The sequence below is a fragment of the Coregonus lavaretus genome, assembly GCF_964263955.1.
Source record: "Coregonus lavaretus genome assembly, contig: HAP1_SCAFFOLD_3072, whole genome shotgun sequence".
NCBI classification, from domain to species: domain Eukaryota; kingdom Metazoa; phylum Chordata; class Actinopteri; order Salmoniformes; family Salmonidae; genus Coregonus; species Coregonus lavaretus.
The window spans coordinates 1-20560 of NW_028166163.1; the positions used below are offsets into that span (position 1 = coordinate 1).

At 43.2% G+C, this 20560-nt stretch overlaps 1 protein-coding gene across 1 annotated transcript in view; it reads right to left on the reverse strand.

The window, feature by feature from the left end:
- Nucleotides 1-1557: 1557 nt before the first annotated feature.
- The window catches only part of LOC311114998 (ral GTPase-activating protein subunit beta-like), a gene marked incomplete at its 3' end in the record, with an annotated part of 59252 nt that continues 40249 nt past the window's right edge, over nucleotides 1558-20560 (reverse strand). Inside the window, exons 14-21 of the mRNA XM_084190221.1 lie at nucleotides 20372-20519; nucleotides 19981-20045; nucleotides 19469-19589; nucleotides 14587-14708; nucleotides 14050-14232; nucleotides 13245-13396; nucleotides 2431-2618; nucleotides 1558-1664 (exon numbers count right to left, since the gene is read on the reverse strand). Coding sequence (XP_084046347.1) covers nucleotides 1558-1664; nucleotides 2431-2618; nucleotides 13245-13396; nucleotides 14050-14232; nucleotides 14587-14708; nucleotides 19469-19589; nucleotides 19981-20045; nucleotides 20372-20519 — 1086 coding nt within the window. The remainder of the gene's footprint in view (nucleotides 1665-2430; nucleotides 2619-13244; nucleotides 13397-14049; nucleotides 14233-14586; nucleotides 14709-19468; nucleotides 19590-19980; nucleotides 20046-20371; nucleotides 20520-20560) is intronic.

The following is a 20560-nucleotide window of genomic DNA, read 5'->3' on the forward strand; positions in this document are numbered from 1 at the left end:
GGGAGAGAAAGAGAGAGAGGGACTTCTTATGAGACACAGACCCCTGAGAAAGAAGCTGGGAAGACTCCACAAAAAACATGAGCTGACACGATCATTTAGCAATGCTAAAGGTCTACGATGATGGGAAGACTCAACATGAAACCCGAACTGACATATGATAATTTAGCATTGTTAAAGGTCTACGATGATGGGAAGACTCAACATGAAACCCGAACTGACATATGATAATTTAGCATTGTTAAAGGTCTACGATGATGGGAAGACTCAACATGAAACCCGAACTGACATATGATAATTTAGCATTGTTAAAGGTCTACGATGATGGGAAGACTCAACATGAAACCCGAACTGACATATGATAATTTAGCATTGTTAAAGGTCTACGATGATGGGAAGACTCAACATGAAACCCGAACTGACATATGATAATTTAGCATTGTTAAAGGTCTACGATGATGGGAAGACTCAACATGAAACCCGAACTGACATATGATAATTTAGCATTGTTAAAGGTCTACGATGATGGGAAGACTCAACATGAAACCCGAACTGACATATGATAATTTAGCATTGTTAAAGGTCTACGATGATGGGAAGACTCAACATGAAACCCGAACTGACATATGATAATTTAGCATTGTTAAAGGTCTACGATGATGTGAAGACTCAACATGAAACCCGAACTGATATGATAATTTAGCATTGTTAAAGGTCTACGATGATGTGAAGACTCAACATGAAACCCGAACTGACATATGATAATTTAGCATTGTTAAAGGTCTACGATGATGTGAAGACTCAACATGAAACCCGAACTGACATATGATAATTTAGCATTGTTAAAGGTCTACGATGATGGGAAGACTCAACATGAAACCCGAACTGACATATGATAATTTAGCATTGTTAAAGGTCTACGATGATGGGAAGACTCAACATGAAACCCGAACTGACATATGATAATTTAGCATTGTTAAAGGTCTACGATGATGTGAAGACTCAACATGAAACCCGAACTGACATATGATAATTTAGCATTGTTAAAGGTCTACGATGATGTGAAGACTCAACATGAAACCCGAACTGACATATGATAATTTAGCATTGTTAAAGGTCTACGATGATGGGAAGACTCAACATGAAACCCGAACTGACATATGATAATTTAGCATTGTTTAAGGTCTATGATGATGGGAAGACTCAACATGAAACCCGAACTGACATATGATAATTTAGCATTGTTAAAGGTCTACGATGATGGGAAGACTCAACATGAAACCCGAACTGACATATGATAATTTAGCATTGTTAAAGGTCTACGATGAATATCAATGCCCTGACGCAGACATGTTTTCACCAAACAAGTCTGGGACCAACATCATGAATCATTGTTAATTTTGAATGAGAATATTGCATTACTTGACATTACTAGTGTCTCATTAAAGCCATGTGAAAAAACCTGGTTTTTAACAATGGAGTTGCTAGTTAAGTTAGATGTCACAATGTAAACCTGGACACTAATAGAAAGATATCACCGTAATGAATCTAAAGGGCTACCTTGTGGCTGGCGCGGGCCTCCCTGGGCTGATGGAAGAGCTGCATGGTCCAGGCGTGTCTCCCAGACATCCCCCTGATCAACATGGTCACGGACGGACAGGAATCTGCTGAGACACACACACACAGGGAAACCAGGTCAAAAGGGTATTTCTCATTAGGCACTAAACGGAAGAAGACAGACTGAAACACGGGAGAGCGGACTTTGTTTAATGTTGCTAAAAGTTTAGAAAAAAGTTCCGTTGCTCTAATGAAAACGACCCAGGACTATTCTTATCAGCTATCAATCTGGTATCAGTGAACATGTTGAGGACTGATAACGTGAGAGAATAACTGATACCATGTGGAGGATAACTGATAACATGTGGAGGATAACCGAAACATGTTGAGGACTGATAACGTGAGAGAATAACTGATACCATGTGAAGGATAACTGATAACGTATGGAGGATAACCGATAACATGTGGAGGATAACCGATAACATGTGGAGGATAACTGATGGAGGATAACCGATAACGTGGAGGATAACTGATAACGTGGAGGATAACTGATAACGTGGAGGATAACTGATAACGTGGAGGATAACTGATAACGTGGAGGATAACTGATAACGTGGAGGATAACTGATAACGTGGAGGATAACTGATAACATGGAGGATAACTGATAACGTGGAGGATAACTGATAACGTGGAGGATAACTGATAACATGGAGGATAACTGATAACGTGGAGGATAACTGATAACGTGGAGGATAACTGATAACGTGGAGGATAACTGATAACATGGAGGATAACTGATAACGTGGAGGATAACTGATAACGTGGAGGATAACTGATAACATGGAGGATAACTGATAACGTGGAGGATAACTGACTTTGTTCATTGCCCAGCGGCTGCTCCAGCATGGCCAGGATGACAGAGTTGTCCAGGACAAAGTATCGGAACTTCTTGTGGTTGGTGGAGGTCAGCCTGGAGTACTTGATCAGGGTGTCTTCGTTCAGCAGGCTGCAGGGGGAGGCGGGGCCGCTAGGCGACGGGAACGCCCCCAGGACTTGCATTATACTGACAGGGAGAGCAAAGAGAGGGTTTCCACTAGTTACCACTGCCACAAAGTATAAATGGGCCTTACCTTTAAAATGTATGAAAACAAAAAGGTGCTTTTTGGTCTTAATTCAAGGGTTAGGCATAAGGTTAGCAGTGTGGTTAAAGTTAGGTTTAAAATCATATTAAGAAGAGAAACTGTAGAAATAGGCGGGGTTTATTACTCTTTGGCTGTGGTAACTAGTGACGACCCAAAGAGTGGGCATGAGGAGTGACTCCAGAGCTGCTGAGGGGAGGACGGCTCATAATAATGGCCGGAACGGAGCAAATGGAAAGACATCATACACATGGAAACCATGCGTTTGATTTATTCCGCTCCAGTCATTACCATGAGCCCATTATCCCCAATGAAGGAGCCACCAACCTCCTGTGCTCCAGAGGTACAGTGTATTGGAAAGATAGAAAGGATATATGAGGCAGGAATCCCCACTATAATACATTTCAAACACTGGATAGGATGTACACTATCTGTCCAAAGTTTTAGAACACCTAGTCATTCAAGGGTTTTTCTTTATTTTTAATATTTTCTACATTGTAGAATAATAGTGAAGACATCAAAACTATGAAATAACACATATGGAATCATGTAGTAACCAAAAAAGTGTTAAACAAATCAAAATATATTTTATATTTGAGATTCTTCAAAGTAGCCACCCTTTGCTTTTATGACAGCGTTGCATACAGTATATCCACAATACTGTACCATATTGGGCTCCCGAGTGGCGCAGCGGTCTAAGGCACTGCATCTCAGTGCTTGAGGCGTCACTACAGACCCCAGGCTGTATCACAACCGGCCGTGATTGGGAGTCCCATAGGGCGGCGCACAATTGGCCCAGCGTCGTCCGGGTTTGGCCAGTGTAGGCCGTCATTGTAAATAAGAATTAGTTCTTAACTGACTTGCCTAGTTAAATAAAGGTAAAATAAAAATAAAAAAATAAAACAAATTGGAGTAATGGGGAATATACCAGGGCAGTCAATGAATGTATTCAACTCAAATCCTATTTAAAAACAATTGTCAATATCTTCAAACCATGAACTGAATTTTAATTCATTCCCTGAACCGAGAGACTGAAAAACAGCTTCTATCTCAAGTCATCAGACTGTTAAACAGCCATCACTAGCACAGAGAGGCTGCTGCCTCCATGCAGGCTTGAAAATCACTGGCCACTTTAATAAAGGGAACACTAGTCACTTTAATAATGCCACTTTAATAATGTTTACATATCTTGCATTACTCGTCTCATATGTCTATACTGTATTCTATACTATCGTAATAATGTTAACATATCTTGCATTACCCATCTCATTTGTATATACTGTATTCTATACTATCTATTGCATCTTAGCCTATGCCGCTCTGATAATGACATTGCTCATCCATATATACAGTGAGGGAAAAAAGTATTTGATCACCTGCTGATTTTGTACGTTTGCCCACTGACAAAGACATGATCAGTCTATAATTTTAATGGCAGGTTTATTTGAACAGTGAGAGACAGAATAACAACAAAAAAATCCAGAAAAATGCATGTCAAAAATGTTATAAATTGATTTGCATTTTAATGAGGGAAATAAGTATTTGACCCCTCTGCAAAACATGACTTAGTACTTGGTGGCAAAACCCTTGTTGGCAATCACAGATGTCAGACGTTTCTTGTAGTTGGCCACCAGGTTTGCACACATCTCAGGAGGGATTCTGTCCCACTCCTCTTTGCAGATCTTCTCCAAGTCATTAATGTTTCGAGGCTGACGTTTGGCAACTCGAACCTTCAGCTCCCTCCACAGATTTTCTATGGGATTAAGGTCTGGAGACTGGCTAGGCCACTCCAGGACCTTAATGTGCTTCTTCTTGAGCCACTCCTTTGTTGCCTTGGCCGTGTGTTTTGGGTCATTGTCATGCTGGAATACCCATCCACGACCCATTTTCAATGCCCTGGCTGAGGGAAGGAGGTTCTCACCCAAGATTTGACGGTACATGGCCCCGTCCATCGTCCCTTTGATGCGGTGAAATTGTCCTGTCCCCTTAGCAGAAAAACACCCCCAAAGCATAATGTTTCTACCTCCATGTTTGACGGTGGGGATGGTGTTCTTGGGGTCATAGGCAGCATTCCTCCTCCTCCAAACACGGCGAGTTGAGTTGATGCCAAAGAGCTCGATTTTGGTCTCATCTGACCACATCACTTTCACCCAGTTCTCCTCTGAATCATTCAGATGTTCATTGGCAAACTTCAGACGGGCCTGTATATGTGCTTTCTTGAGCAGGGGGACCTTGCGGGCGCTGCAGGATTTCAGTACTTCACGGCGTAGTGTGTTACCAATTATTTTCTTGGTGACTATGGTCCCAGCTGCCTTGAGATCATTGACACGATCCTCCCGTGTAGTTCTGGGCTGATTCCTCACCGTTCTCATGATCATTGCAACTCCACGAGGTGAGATCTTGCATGGAGCCCCAGGCCGAGGGAGATTGACAGGTGTTTTGTATTTCTTCCATTTGCGAATAATCGCACCAACTGTTGTCACCTTCTCACCAAGCTGCTTGGCGATGGTCTTGTAGCCCATTCTAGCCTTGTGTAGGTCTACAATCTTGTCCCTGACATCCTTGGAGAGCTCTTTGGTCTTGGCCATGGTGGAGAGTTTGGAATCTGATTGATTGATTGCTTCTGTGGACAGGTGTCTTTTATACAGGTAACAAATTGAGATTAGGAGCACTCCCTTTAAGAGTGTGCTCCTAATCTCAGCTCATTACCTTTATAGAAGACACCTGGGAGCCAGAAATCTTTGTGATTGAGAGGGGGTCAAATACTTATTTCCCTCATTAAAATGCAAATCAATTTATAACATTTTTTACATGCGTTTTTCTGGATTTTGTTGTTGTTATTCTGTCTCTCACTGTTCAAATAAACCTACCATTAAAATTATAGACTGATCATTTCTTTGTCAGTGGGCAAACGTACAAAATCAGCAGGGGATCAAATACTTTTTTCCCCTCACTGTATATATATATTCTTATTCCATTCCTTTACCTAGATTTGTGTGTATTAGATATTTGTTGTGGAACTGTTAGACATTACTTGCTAGATATTACTGCACTGTCAGAACTAGAAGCACAAGCATTTCGCTACACTCGCAATAACATCTGCTAACCATGTGTATGTGACAAATACATTTTATTTTAATTTATTTGAAATGGAATTGGCCCAAACTCTCCACTGTGGATTGAATTGTGTGGAAGCATTTTACCACCGTGTTGACCTCCACCTTTGCATTTGACTCCCTGATCACAGTCAATTTCAAGGACAAGTAAATATTTATGGACCTCAGAGATGCAAAGCTGACTGCATTATGAATAGCAGAATATGAAACGAAAGAACATCTTCCAAATAATTGATTCTCAGGAGAAAGGGCCTCGATCCTTCCCTTGCTGCTTTGTACCTTTTCATTAAGGTGCATCTTTCATATTTTATAGAGTGCATCAATTGTTAGTCTATTCCTAGAAAACATTGGACCGCTGTAGTTTACAACAATTAAAGTTTCTGAGGTGGAAGTTGGGAGAGTTCTATTTGGGTGTTTCAGTGAAACGTAAGTGAGGGAGGCCCCGCTCTCTCCTTTCCCAGATGTTTAGTTCATTTCATTCCGATCTCCTTTGCATTATTGTAGCCATTTTCTGTAGCCTGTCAACTATGCCTCTGTCTATCCCTGTTCTCTCCTCTCCGCACAGGCTATACAAACGCCTCACACCGCGTGGCTGCTGCCTCTCTAACCTGGTGGTCCCTGCACACACCACCCACGTGGAGTTCCAGGTCTCAGGCAGCCTCTGGAACTGCCGTTCTGCTGCCAACAAGGCAGAGTTCATCTCAGCCTATGCTACCCTCCAGTCCCTCGACTTCTTGGCGTTGACGGAAACATTGATTATCACTGAAAACACCGCTACTCCTACTGCTCTCTCCTCGTCTGACCATGTGTTCTCGCATACCCCGAGAGCTTCTGGTCAGCGGGGTGGTGGCACAGGAATCCTCATCTCTCCCAAGTGGACATTCTCTCTTTTTACCTTGACCCATCTGTCTATCTCCTCATTTGAATTCCATGCTGTCACAGTCACTAGCCCATTCAAGCTTAACATCCTTGTCATTTATCGCCCTCCAGGTTCCCTTGGAGAGTTCATCAATGAGCTTGAGACCTTGATAAGTTCCTTTCCTGAGGATGGCTCACCCCTCACAGTTCTGGGTGACTTCAACCTCCCTACGTCTACCTTTGACTCATTTCTCTCTGCCTCCTTCTTTCCACTCCTCTCCTCTTTTGACCTCACCCTCTCACCGTCCCCCCCTACTCACAAGGCAGGCAATACGCTTGACCTCATCTTTACTAGATGCTGTTCTTCTACTAATCTCACTGCAACTCCCCTCCATGTCTCCGACCACTACTTTGTATCCTTTTCTCTCTCGCTCTCCTCCAACACTACTCAATCTGCCCCTACTCAGATGGTAATGCGCCGTCGCAACATTCGCACTCTCTCTCCCGCTACTCTCTCCTCTTCCATCCTATAATTTCTTCCCTCTGCTCAATCCTTCTCCCTCCAATCTCCTGATTCTGCCTCCTCAACCCTCCTCTCCTCCCTTTCTGCATCCTTTGACTCTCTATGTCCCCTATCCTCCCGGCCGGCTCGGTCCTCCCCTCCTGCTCCGTGGCTTGATGAGCTCACAGAACAGGGCTCCGGGCAGCCGAGCGGAAATGGAGGAAAACTAGACTCCCTGCGGAACTGGTATCTTTTCACTCCCTCCTCTCTACATTTTCTTCATCTGTTTCTGCTGCTAAAGCTACTTTCTACCACTCTAAATTCCAAGCATCTGCCTCTAACCATAGGAAGCTCTTTGCCACCTTCTCCTCCCTGCTGAATCCTCCTCCCCCTCCTCCCTCTCTGTGGATGACTTCGTCAACCATTTTGAAAAGAAGGTTGACGACACCCGATCCTCGTTTGTTAAGTCAAATGACACTGCTGGTCCTGCTCACACTGCCCTACCCTATGCTTTGACTTCTTTCTCCCCTCTCTCTCCAGATAAAATCTTGCGACTTGTGACGGCCGGCCGCCCAACAACCTGCCCGCTTGACCCTATCCCCACCTCTCTTCTCCAGACCATCTCCGGTGACCTTCTCCCTTACCTCACCTCGCTCATCAACTCATCCTTGACCGCTGGCTATGTCCCTTCAGTCTTCAAGAGAGCGAGAGTTGCACCCCTTCTCAAAAAAACAACACTCGATCCCTCCCTCTACAGACCAGTATCCCTTCTTTATTTTCTCTCCAAAACTCTTGAGCGTGCCGTCTTTAGCCAACTCTCTTGCTATCTCTCTCAGAATGACCTTCTTGATCCAAACCAGTCAGGTTTCAAGACTGGTCATTCAACTGAGACTGCTCTTCTCTGTGTCACGGAGGCTCTCCGCAATGCTAAAGCTAACTCTCTCTCCTCTGCTCTTGTCCTTCTAGACCTGTCTGCTGCCTTTGATACTGTGAACCATCAGATCCTCCTCTCCACCCTCTCCGAGCTGGGGATCTCCGGTGCGGTTCACTCTTGGATTGCGTCCTACCTGACCGGTCGCTCCTACCAAGTGGCGTGGCGAGAATCTGTCTCCGCACCATGTGCTCTCACCACTGGTGTCCCCCAGGGCTCAGTTCTAGGCCCTCTCCTATTCTCGCTATACACCAAGTCACTTGGCTCTGTCATATCCTCACATGGCCTCTCCTATCATTGCTACGCAGACGACACATAACTAATCTTCTCCTTTCCCCCTTCTGATAACCAGGTGGCAAATCGCATCTCTGCATGTCTGGCAGACATATCAGTGTGGATGACGGATCACCACCTCAAGCTGAACCTCGGCAAGACGGAGCTGCTCTTCCTCTCGGGGAAGGACTGCCCGTTCCATGATCTCGCCATCACTGTTGACAACTCCGTTGTGTCCTCCTCCCAGAGTGCGAAGAGCTTTGGCGTGACCCTGGACAACACCCTGTCGTTCTCCACTAACATCAAGGCGGTGACCCGATCCTGTAGGTTCATGCTCTACAACATTCGGAGAGTACGACCCTGCCTTACACAGGAAGCGGCACAGGTCCTAATCCAGGCACTTGTCATCTCCCGTCTGGATTACTGCAACTCGCTGTTGGCTGGGCTCCCTGTCTGTGCCATTAAACCCCTACAACTCATCCAGAATGCCGCAGCCCGTCTGGTGTTCAACCTTCCCAAGTTCTCTCACATCACCCCACTCCTCCGCACACTCCACTGGCTTCCAGTTGAAGCTCGCATCTGCTACAAGACCATGGTGCTTGCCTACGGAGCTGTGAGGGGAACGGCACCTCAGTACCGTCAGGCTCTGATCAGTCCCTACACCCAAACGAGGGCATTGCGTTCATCCACCTCTGGCCTGCTGGTCCCCCTACCTCTGCGGAAGCGCAGTTCCCGCTCAGCCCAGTCAAAACTGTTCGCTGCTCTGGCACCCCAATGGTGGAACAAGCTCCCTCACGACGCCAGGACAGCGGAGTCACTCACCACCTTCCGGAGACACTTGAAACCCCACCTCTTTAAGGAATACCTGGGATAGGATAAAGTAATCCTTCTACCCCCCCTTACCCCACCCACCAAAATAAAAAATATATATATTGTAAAGTGGTTATCCCACTGGCTATAAGGTGAATGCACCAATTTGTAAGTCGCTCTGGATAAGAGCGTCTGCTAAATGACGTAAATGTAATTTTAAAAAAAAAGCATTAACAAGATATTCAGGCTCTAATAGGTGTGGATACAGCATTAACAAGATATACAGGCTCCAATAGGTGTGGATACAGCATTAACAAGATATACAGGCTCCAATAGGCGTGGATACTGCATACAGCCCAACAAGATATATAAATAGACCCGGATTCTACATACAGCCCAACAAGATATAAATAGGCGTGGATACTGCATACAACCCAACAAGATATAAATAGGCGTGGATACTGCATATAACCCAACAAGATATAAATAGGCGTGGATACTGCATACTGCCCAACAAGATATAAATAGGCGTGGATACTGCATACAGCCCAACAAGATATAAATAGGCGTGGATACTGCATACTGCCCAACAAGATATAAATAGGCGTGGATACTGCATACTGCCCAACAAGATATAAATAGGTGTGGATACTGCATACAGCCCAACAAGATATAAATAGGCGTGGATACTGCATATAACCCAACGGCTTTGATGAAGTAAGACATTTGCGAACAAAGTTATTGTAAACACACTGTATAGCTTCAAAACATGGTTAAAACTATACATTTGACCTCAGCTGTCCACAAAAACAAGAGGTGTAGTTTAGTTAAAGGGGCAATATGTATTTCAAACAACAAAGCAGTGACCCCGAAACATTTGGTTAACAGCTAAGGGATGGGGCTGGAAAATTTAACCACTCTCAAATTCATAAACAGACCTATGGATTCAAGGACTGACCATCCATAAAAGCAAAAACATGGGCGGCAGGTAGCTTAGTGGTTAAAAGCGTTGTGCCAGTAACCGAAAGGTCGCTGGTTCTAATCCCCGAGCCGACTAGGTGAAAAATCTGTCGACGTGCCCTTGAGCAAGGCACTTAACCCTAATTGCTCATGTAAGTCACTCTGGATAAGAGCGTCTGCTAAATGACACAAACACAATATTTTTTATATATATATTGTTTTAAACATGTTTTGAGGCTATACAGTGTTTGTTTACATTTACGTTACAAACAATGCAGTACAAGTTTATATTTTGGGTTCTGATGTGGTATGACAGTTGAACTAAGCTCATGAGGCAACTTCAAGAAACAATGGTTATATGTTTCCGGATTTCAATTTCAATTTAAGGGCTTTACTGGCATGGGAAACGTATGTTAACATTGCCAAAGTAAGTGAAGTAGATAGTAAACAAAAGTGAAATAAACAATAAATATTAACAGTAAACATTACACTCAGAAGTTCCAAAAGAATAAAGACATTTCAAATGTCATTATGTATATATACAGTGGGGAGAACAAGTATTTGATACACTGCCGATTTTGCAGGTTTTCCTACTTACAAAGCATGTAGAGGTCTGTAATTTTTATCATAGGTACACTTCAACTGTGAGAGACGGAATCTAAAACAAAAATCCAGAAAATCACATTGTATGATTGTTAAGTAATTAATTTGCATTTTATTGCATGACATAAGTATTTGATACATCAGAAAAGCAGAACTTAATATTTGGTACAGAAACCTTTGTTTGCAATTACAGAGATCATACATTTCCTGTAGGTCTTGACCAGGTTTGCACACACTGCAGCAGGGATTTTGGCCCACTCCTCCATACAGACCTTCTCCATATCCTTCAGGTTTCGGGGCTGTCGCTGGGCAATAAGGACTTTCAGCTCCCTCCAAAGATTTTCTATTGGGTTCAGGTCTGGAGACTGGCTAGGCCACTCCAGGACCTTGAGATGCTTCTTACGGAGCCACTCCTTAGTTGCCCTGGCTGTGTGTTTCGGGTCGTTGTCATGCTGGAAGACCCAGCCACGACCCATCTTCAATGCTCTTACTGAGGGAAGGAGGTTGTTGGCCAAGATCTCGCGATACATGGCCCCATCCATCCTCCCCTCAATACGGTGCAGTCGTCCTGTCCCCTTTGCAGAAAAGCATCCCCAAAGAATGATGTTTCCACCTCCATGCTTCACGGTTGGGATGGTGTTCTTGGGGTTGTACTCATCCTTCTTCTTCCTCCAAACACGGCAGGTGGAGTTTAGACCAAAAAGCTCTATTTTTGTCTCATCAGACCACATGACCTTCTCCCATTCCTCCTCTGGATCATCCAGATGGTCATTGGCAAACTTCAGACGGGCCTGGACATGCGCTGGCTTAAGCAGGGGGAGCTTGCGTGCGCTGCAGGATTTTAATCCATGACGGCGTAGTGTGTTACTAATGGTTTTCTTTGAGACTGTGGTACCAGCTCTCTTCAGGTCATTGACCAGGTCCTGCCGTGTAGTTCTGGGCTGATCCCTCACCTTCCTCATGATCATTGATGCCCCACGAGGTGAGATCTTGCATGGAGCCCCAGACCGAGGGTGATTGACCGTCATCTTGAACTTCTTCCATTTTCTAATAATTGCGCCAACAGTTGTTGCCTTCTCACCAAGCTTCTTGCCTATTGTCCTGTAGCCCATCCCAGCCTTGTGCAGGTCTACAATTTTATCCCTGATGTCCTTACACAGCTCTCTTGTCTTGGCCATTGTGGAGGGCTTGGAGTCTGTTCGATTGAGTGTGTGGACAGGTGTCTTTTATACAGGTAACGAGTTCAAACAGGTGCAGTTAATACAGGTAATGAGTGGAGAACAGGAGGGCTTCTTAAAGAAAAACTATCAGGTCTGTGAGAGCCGGAATTCTTACTGGTTGGTAGGTGATCAAATACTTATGTCATGCAATAAAATGCAAATTAATTACTTAAAAATCATACAATGTTTTTTTTTTTATTCCGTCTCTCAAAGTTGAAGTGTACCTATGATAAAACATTACAGACCTCTACATGCTTTGTAAGTAGGAAAACCTGCAAAATCGGCAGTGTATCAAATATGTGTTTCTAATATGGTCATACATTTGGCAGGAGTTTAGGAAGTGCAATTCAGTTTCCACCTCATTTTGATTTCTCTATTGAGGCTTATATAAAATGTAAGTGGTTTGCTTATTGTCATACACTGTAGTTGGAAGAAACATGGGGAAGATATGCAGCTTTAAAAGTTGACAAACGTGTTATCCCACCTAAGGGTTATGTAGGAGAAAATGCCCTTTGAAAGATTTTGATGAGACTTTCACACTTCCTAGAGAGCTCTTCTTTGTTTACGACCATTCATCATCGTTCACACCTTCTTAAGCCTTAGCCCCACCCACATATGGGTCAGCATGGCATTGTCCTCCAGAAAGTACTCCATGTACTTAAATACAGCTAAATTCAGGGCAGCCATGTTTTTGAGAGCTATAGCAACACTTTTGCAGTTGTCCATAGCTATATATTTCCCCAAATCTGCAGTAGCAAAGAAGGTCTATATACTGACCAGGGAAGCTCCCATTCTGTTACAGACAGGAGCCTGTGACAGAGCAGTCAGGACTCATCTCTCGGCATGTCCAACCACTCCATTATCTCAATCATGCCAATCATGACTAGCCAGGAGGGATCTTTTCCTTCTTCTGTATAGCTCAGTGCTTTCTCCTTGGCTAAACTAGGCTCATAATTTAACATTTTTATTTATGAGTCCCATACAAGTTTGTAATTAAGGCACATGAAAGTTCACATGTTCAAGAAGGCATTTATGGAAAAAAAATCGAATAATACAAAAGATTTCTAACGGCCCTACTGTGAAGTAGGAACTGGCGTCAAATGCCTCAAAACTTGAAACTGGTCACATATATCATTAAGTCCAAAAACGGATGTACCAATCACAGATTGCCCATAAAAGAGAGCACTAAAGGCAATGCATCTTAATAATAATAATAATAATCTTTCCCTAAACAACATAACAATATATTCCCATTACTCCTCTCAGGTGGCACTCACCATGACAGGGTGGCCTCAGCAGCATCCTTCACCCTCATGGAGGCCGGGTTGTGCTCCTTGTCCCCTTTGTACCTCACTTCCTGGTCACCCGTCTTGGACTTGCTGCCCGATATGCCCAGCTCCACGATCTCCAGGACCTCTATCAAACAGTCCTGCAACAAAACGCTACGTCATTGCACAGCACAAAAGTCAGGTGGTGAGTTTAGAGTGCTCATATAAGGCAGAGAGAATAAAAAAATTAACAAAAAGTAAATCATGTAATGACGTCAAATGGAGGATTTGTGACCATTTTAATGATGAATGATTCAAAAGGAAGATTTGACCCACACTTTTCACAACTCAAAGCTTGATATTTGCTTCTATAGTGATAAGCTGTTTGAAGTCCAAAAGGTGGCTGTGCATAAACATGGCAGCCTCCATGCAGTACCACAAATGCCTTGTTTTCTAAGTTTGTCGTATTGCAGCTTGCTCTCCATTACTCTTTTGTATCTGCATTAGCACGTTATACATGATCCCAACTGTCGTTCCCAGATGCAAGCAATTTAAAAAATCTAAAAAGTAGATTGAGCTGATTTATTCCATCTTTATGCACCTTGGCCATTCTTAGATGGACAGAACAGTAAAAACACAGATTAAGCCTAGTCCTGGACCAAAACACACTCAAAAACAATATAGAAGGAAATATCAAATGAGACTAATTGTGGATCAAATGCCTTTGAATCATTTGTCATTAAAATTGCTTTCTAGTAGCCTACTGGGCTTAAACTGGGAGTCCATATAGTAGGTGTTGTTGTGGTCCCTCTACCTTTTCATTGAGCATGTCAGGGTGTTCTATCAGCCACACACACAGGCACTGGAAGGCTGCCACGATCATAGAGTGGAGGTCTCTGGAGTGGAGGGGGGCCGGCCGGCTGCACTGGTACACGATGTAACCGCACACCGAGCTGATCGCACGTTTACGGTCTGCAGACTCCACACTCGCCTTCACCTGAGGAGGAGGGAGATCCAGCAGAGTTCAGTGAACTACAACTGAAAGGTCTGTGTTGTAGAATTTCCTGGCTCTTATTCATCTCTATTGCAGTGGCAGTATGTGTTCATTATCATAGCCTTTTCATATTTGTCTGGCCACCTCATATGGTTTGTTGTTTCCACAACGATTACTAACATGGGAAAGGAAAGCCATGCTGGTTTTGTTGTCCACCGTCACCTTACAATGTAGGGTTTTAATTTGCTTTAATGGACAATGTAGGTGTTGTTGACAGCTCCAGATGCCCACTTGGTGTCCTAAAACGATCATTTTAAAACGTTGTGTGCCCTAATGAACAGGACCCTGCGGCTTTACCTTGGCAAGGCCGGCCAGCAGCTCCAGGGCGGCCAGGGAGATGCTCATGTCGGGCCTCCACTGGGAGTTGAGCCTCTGGGTGACCAGGTGGATGCTGCGGATCAGCAGGCCGGCTGCTGTATCTGTGTGGAGAGCTAGGGATATGACCCCCCAGAAGAAGATGCCATACCACGCCACGTCACACCACCACGAGCAGAGAAGGAGAGCTGGGGTTAGTAACTACTGGACCAGGCAGAGCACGTCCAATAAGCGGCAGCTACACTTAGGCCTTTACATACACACACAGCAATCAGAACGTCGACAGTACTATATGAGCAGTCCTTATGAGGTTGGATATTGTGGTTGTATTAGGTCAAATTCAATTTTCAATTAATTGAAAAATCCTCATTAGAAGAAAATATACATTTTTCAATTCATGAATTGAACCCAGCCCTGGTTTAAACCATGTTTGTTGCCAATAGAACGGTAGCCAAAACTAGGACAATTTTACCAAACATGCAATGTTTCTCAAAATAGAGCTGTGTTTGTTTGTAAGTGTCTTTCGGACACTTAGAGGTTAAAATTAAGATGAAGGAAAAGGAAATACTTCAAGTAAAAAATATATTTCTGTTTGAAATGAACTTGTCAGAGAAAACCAAGAAATTGCAGTACAGTTGCTGCACACAAGAGGGTGCCTGCATTTAGTTGACGTTCAGCACAGCCATGTATTTGCCCAGTATGTAGCTATTATGAAAGACATTTGCAGCCAGTCAGTGGGTATAACTTGGGGATGAATCTCAATTGTATTTCCTTCATTCTCTCCTTGCCTCCTCCTCCAAAACACATTGGAGAAGAAGATCTCAGATTTCTGCTCCAATGTACTTTGAGAAGGAGACAAGGAAGGAGGACATGAGGAATCAAGGAAATGCATAGAGATTCACTCCACGTCTTGGCTCATATTCCAGCTCTAATAAAACAACATGCATATGCTGTATACACTAATGCATGCAGTTAAGATGTTTATGCACAAGTTGCACACGCTGTATAGCGAGAAAAGCTAGCAAGAGACAACAGACACACGACTGTCTGCATTGTGATAATATAAGTATAGTATAGTATCATTGAAATTACACAGCATTCCTGCAAATATGAAAATAAGAATGCCTTTTTGGTTCATTAGGGAATCACCTTCACCCAACGTCATACATGTCTACTATAAAACTAAAGCATGACTGACAGGAATAAAAAAAAAAAGGGAAAAAACTGTCAACTTTCAAAACTATTATAGAAACAATACTGAAGTATTCAGACCCCTTGACTATTTCCACATTTTATTACGTTACAGCCTTATTCTAAAATTGATTAAATAGTTTTTTCCCCCCTCATCAATCTATACACAATACCCCATAATGACAAAGTAAAAACAGGTTTGTAGAATTGCTTGTAAATGTATAAAAAATAAAAAAATCGGAAGTATCACATTTACGTAAGTATTCAGACCCTTCTCCCATTCTTCTCTGCAGATCCTCTCAAGCTCTGTCAGGTTGGATGTGGAGCGTCGCTGAACAGCTATTTTCAGGTCTCTCCAGAGATTAGATCAGGTTCAAGTCTGGGCTCTGGCTGGGCCACTCAAGGACATTCAGAGACTTGTCCTGAAGCCACTCCTGCGTTGTCTTGGCTGTGTGCATAGGGTTGGTGTACTGTTAGAAGGTGAACCATCGCCCCAGTCTGAGGTCCTGAGCACTCTGGAGCAGGTTTTCATCAAGGATCTCTGTACTTTGCTCTGTTCATCTTTCCCTTGACCCTGACTAGTCTCCCAGTCCCTGCCACTGAAAAACATCCCCACAGCATGATGCTGCCACCACCATGCTTCAACGTAGGGATGGTGCCAGGTTTCCTCTAGATGTGATGCTTGACATTCAGACCAAAGAGTTCAATCTTGGTTTCATCAGACCAGAGAATCTTGTTTCTCATGGTCTGAGGCCTTTAAATGCCTTTTGGCAAACTCCAAGTGGGCTGTCATGTGCCTTTTACTGAGGAGTGGCTTCCGTCTGATCACTCTACCATAAAGGCCTGATTGGTGGAGTGCTGCAGAGATGGTTGTCCTTCTGGAAGGTTCTCCCATCTCCACAGAGGAACTCTGGAGCTCTGTCAGAGTCACCATCGGGTTCTTAGTCACCTCCCTGACCAAGGCCCTTCTCCCCCGATTGCTCAGTTTGGCCAGGCGGCCAGTTCTAGGAAGAGTCTTGGTGGTTCCAAACTTCTTCCATTTAAGAATGATGGTGGCCACTGTGTTCTTGGGGACCTTCAATGCTGCAGAAATGTTTTGGTACCCTTCCCCAGATCTGTGTTCGAAACAATCCTGTATCTGAGCTCTACGAACAATTTCTTTGACCTCATGGCTTGGTTTTTGCTCTGACATGCACTGTCAACTGTGGGACCTTATATAGACAGGTGTGTGCCTTTCCAAATCATGTCCAATCAATTGAATTTACCATAGGTGGACTCCAATCAAGTTGTAGAAACATCTCAAGGATGATCAATGGAAACAGGATGCACCAAAGCTCAATTTCGAGTCTCATAGCAAAGGGTCTGCATACTTATGTAAATAAGGTATTTCGGGTTTTTTTTTTATATACATGTGCAAAAAAAATTCTAAAATCTGGTTTTCGCTTCATCATCATGTGGTATTGTGTGTAGATTGATGAGGGAAAAACATGTATTTAATCCATTTTAGAATAAGGCTGTAACGTAACAAAATGTGGAAAAGGGGAAGGGGTCTGAATACTTTCTGAATGCACTGTATATACAGTGCTATGAAAAAGTATTTGCCCCCTTTCTAATTTTCTCTACTTTTGCATATTTGTGATACTGAATGTTATCAGATCTCCAACCAAAACCTAATATTAGATAAAGGGAACATAAGTGAACAAATAACACAACAATTACATATTTATTTCATAAACAAAGTTATGCAACACCCAATTCCCCTGTGTGAAAAAGTAATTGCCCCCTTACACTCAATAACTGGTTGTGCCACCTTTAGCTGCAATGACTCCAACCAAATGCTTCCTGTAGTTGTTGATCAGTCTCTCACGTCGCTGTGGAGGAATTTTGGCCCACTCTTCCAGAGTTTGGTTTTCGCCAGGCATTACTGGAACCATGTCGTCCAGAAAGTTATACTTTTGAATCATCTGTCCATAGAACGTTCTTCCAAGAGTCTTGATGATCATCCAGGTGCTTTTTTGCAAACTTGAATCAACTTTTTGGACGAGATGGGTCCCATTATGCCTGGCGAAAACCAAACACTGCATTCCACTGCATTCCACAGTAAGAACATCATACCAAAGGTCAAGCATGGTGGTGGTGGTGTGATGGTTTGGGGATGCTTTGCTGCCTCAGGACCTGGACGACTTGCCTTAATAGAAGGAACCATGAATTCTGCTCTGTATCAGAGAATTCTACAGGAGAATGTCAGACCATCCGTCTGTGAGCTGAAGCTGAAGCGCAGCTGGGTCATGCAGCAAGACAATGATCCAAAACACACAATAAAGTCTAAATGAAAATTGCTAAAAAGCAACAAATTGGAAGTTTTGGAATGGCCTAGTCAAAGTCCAGACCTGATCCCAATTGAGATGTTGTGGCAGGACTTGAAACGAGCAGTTCATGCTTGAAAACCCACACGTCACTGAGTTAAAGCAGTTCTGCATGGAAGAGTGGGCCAAAATTCCTCCACAGCGACGTGAGAGACTGATCAACAACTACAGGAAGCATTTATCTAATATTAGGTTTTGGTTGAAGATCTGATAACATTCAGTATCACAAATATGCAAAAGTAGAGAAAATTAGAAAGGGGGCAAATACTTTTTCATAGCACTGTATATAAAAACAAATCCATTGTTGGACATGAAAGACTGTAAAAACACCAAGAAATCAGCTCCAAGTGATATACATTTTGGAAATCTGTTCCCATCGTATACAAATGTAAGCAAGGTTTGAAATTATTATGTTTTAGTCAAATATTATCTGTTTGGGCTTCGTGCGGTCAATTTGCCGTCTACAGTTGATGATCCCTGGGATAGAGTTTACTAACTAGGAAGAGCTAGAGGTTACTAACTAGGAAGGGCTAGATGTTACTAACTAGGAAGGGCTAGAGGTTACTAACTAGGAAGGGCTAGATGTTACTAACTAGGAAGGGCTAGATGTTACTAACTAGGAAGGGCTAGAGGATACTAACTAGGAAGGGCTAGAGGTTACTAACTAGGAAGGGCTAGAGGTTACTAACTAGGAAGGGCTAGAGGTTACTAACTAGGAAGGGCTAGAGGTTACTAACTAGGAAGGGTTAGAGTTGACTAACTAGGAAGGGTTAGAGTTGACTAACTAGGAAGGGCTAGAGGTTACTAACTAGGAAGGGCTAGAGGTTACTAACTAGGAAGGGTTAGAGTTGACTAACTAGGAAGGGTTAGAGTTGACTAACTAGGAAGGGCTAGAGGATACTAACTAGGAAGGGCTAGAGGTTACTAACTAGGAAGGGCTAGAGGTTACTAACTAGGAAGGGTTTGAGTTTACTAACTAGGAAAGGCTAGAGGTTGCTAACTAGGAAGGGCTAGAGTTTACTAACTAGGAAGGGCTAGAGGATACTAACTAGGAAGGGCTAGAGGTTGGTTGATTGATTTTGGCAGACATTGGTTCAAACAGTATTTATTTTATATTAAAATACTTCAGCTGCTCTCGATTAAGCTTCCCTGGCACAATGGCGCCAACTGAACAGTCTCAAAAGTGCAAACCCCGCCCACTTGGCACTCAGAGCATGCACAATGAAACACTCCAAGAAAGCAAATACTATTTGAACCCAGGTTAGGATTTTGGAACAGGGTGTGAGTGTGTTCTCCAAGGGGCTCACCGTAGTCCCTGAGGAGGGCCTGGGTGGGCCTCTCTCTGTCGGGGGTGGTGGCCTCGGAGCTGCCCCCGCTGGTGTTCCTGCTGTGGCTCTTGGCCAGCGCGTGGCTGCCGTCCACAATGCCCTGTTGGGATGGCATTGTCATAGTCTGCTCAAATCATTAAAGGGATATTTCACTCAAAAACAAACAGATTTGAGTATTTTGTTCATTAGTCCACCCAAAACATCTTTGTGGACTAATGAACAAAATACTAAAATACATTTGAGTAGAAAATATCCTTTAAATACTAATTTATGGTGACCTCTTGCCAGGTTTCTAACCTCTTTCCTGGTTAAAAAATAAATAAAAAATAAAATAATAATATATATATATATATATATATATATATATATATATATATTGTTTTTACAGATCTCTCTTAGCTACATGTTTTGTTCAGTTTATTTTCTTTACAAATGTCTTTCTGGTTGAGTGAGCATTTCTACAGCGTGGAGAACAAAATAATTGGACTCACCACCTCCGCTTGGGCGCAGGTGGACTCCAGGAGAGCGGAGTCTTGGACAATGTTGAGCATTGCACCTGTACAGAAAAAAAGGCCCTTTATGATTATCTTCATTCAAGGGCGACTCTGCACTATGTAAAAGAGAAAACTGTTTTGGCACGTTTCCCATGTTCGAACACACACACACACACACGAGACAACTACATCAAAGCACGCCTCCAAGACTCAAATCTGGTTGTCAGTCGCATTTCCTAATGAGGATTGAAACAGAGGCTAAATCACTCAGTTCAGCCACCTTTTATTAAAATCATAATATATCACATTTTATAACAGACTTTTCATTGTAAAACAATCAAAGGTCAAATTAAGAAAATGGGTGGAGATAAAATGAAGATCAACTAACCCAGGATCATCTGCGTGTTGGTGGGGTCTGTCTCCGTCTGTAGTGCTCCTATTAGGATGTTGACCAATCGCAGCTTGAGGGAGACAAAGGAGACAGCCTTGTCATGCAGTGAGTTGTCGTCGTTGCTGAACTTTCCCTCCAAGAGCACCTGGAACATACAAATAATACATGTGGTTGACTTTGCACTTA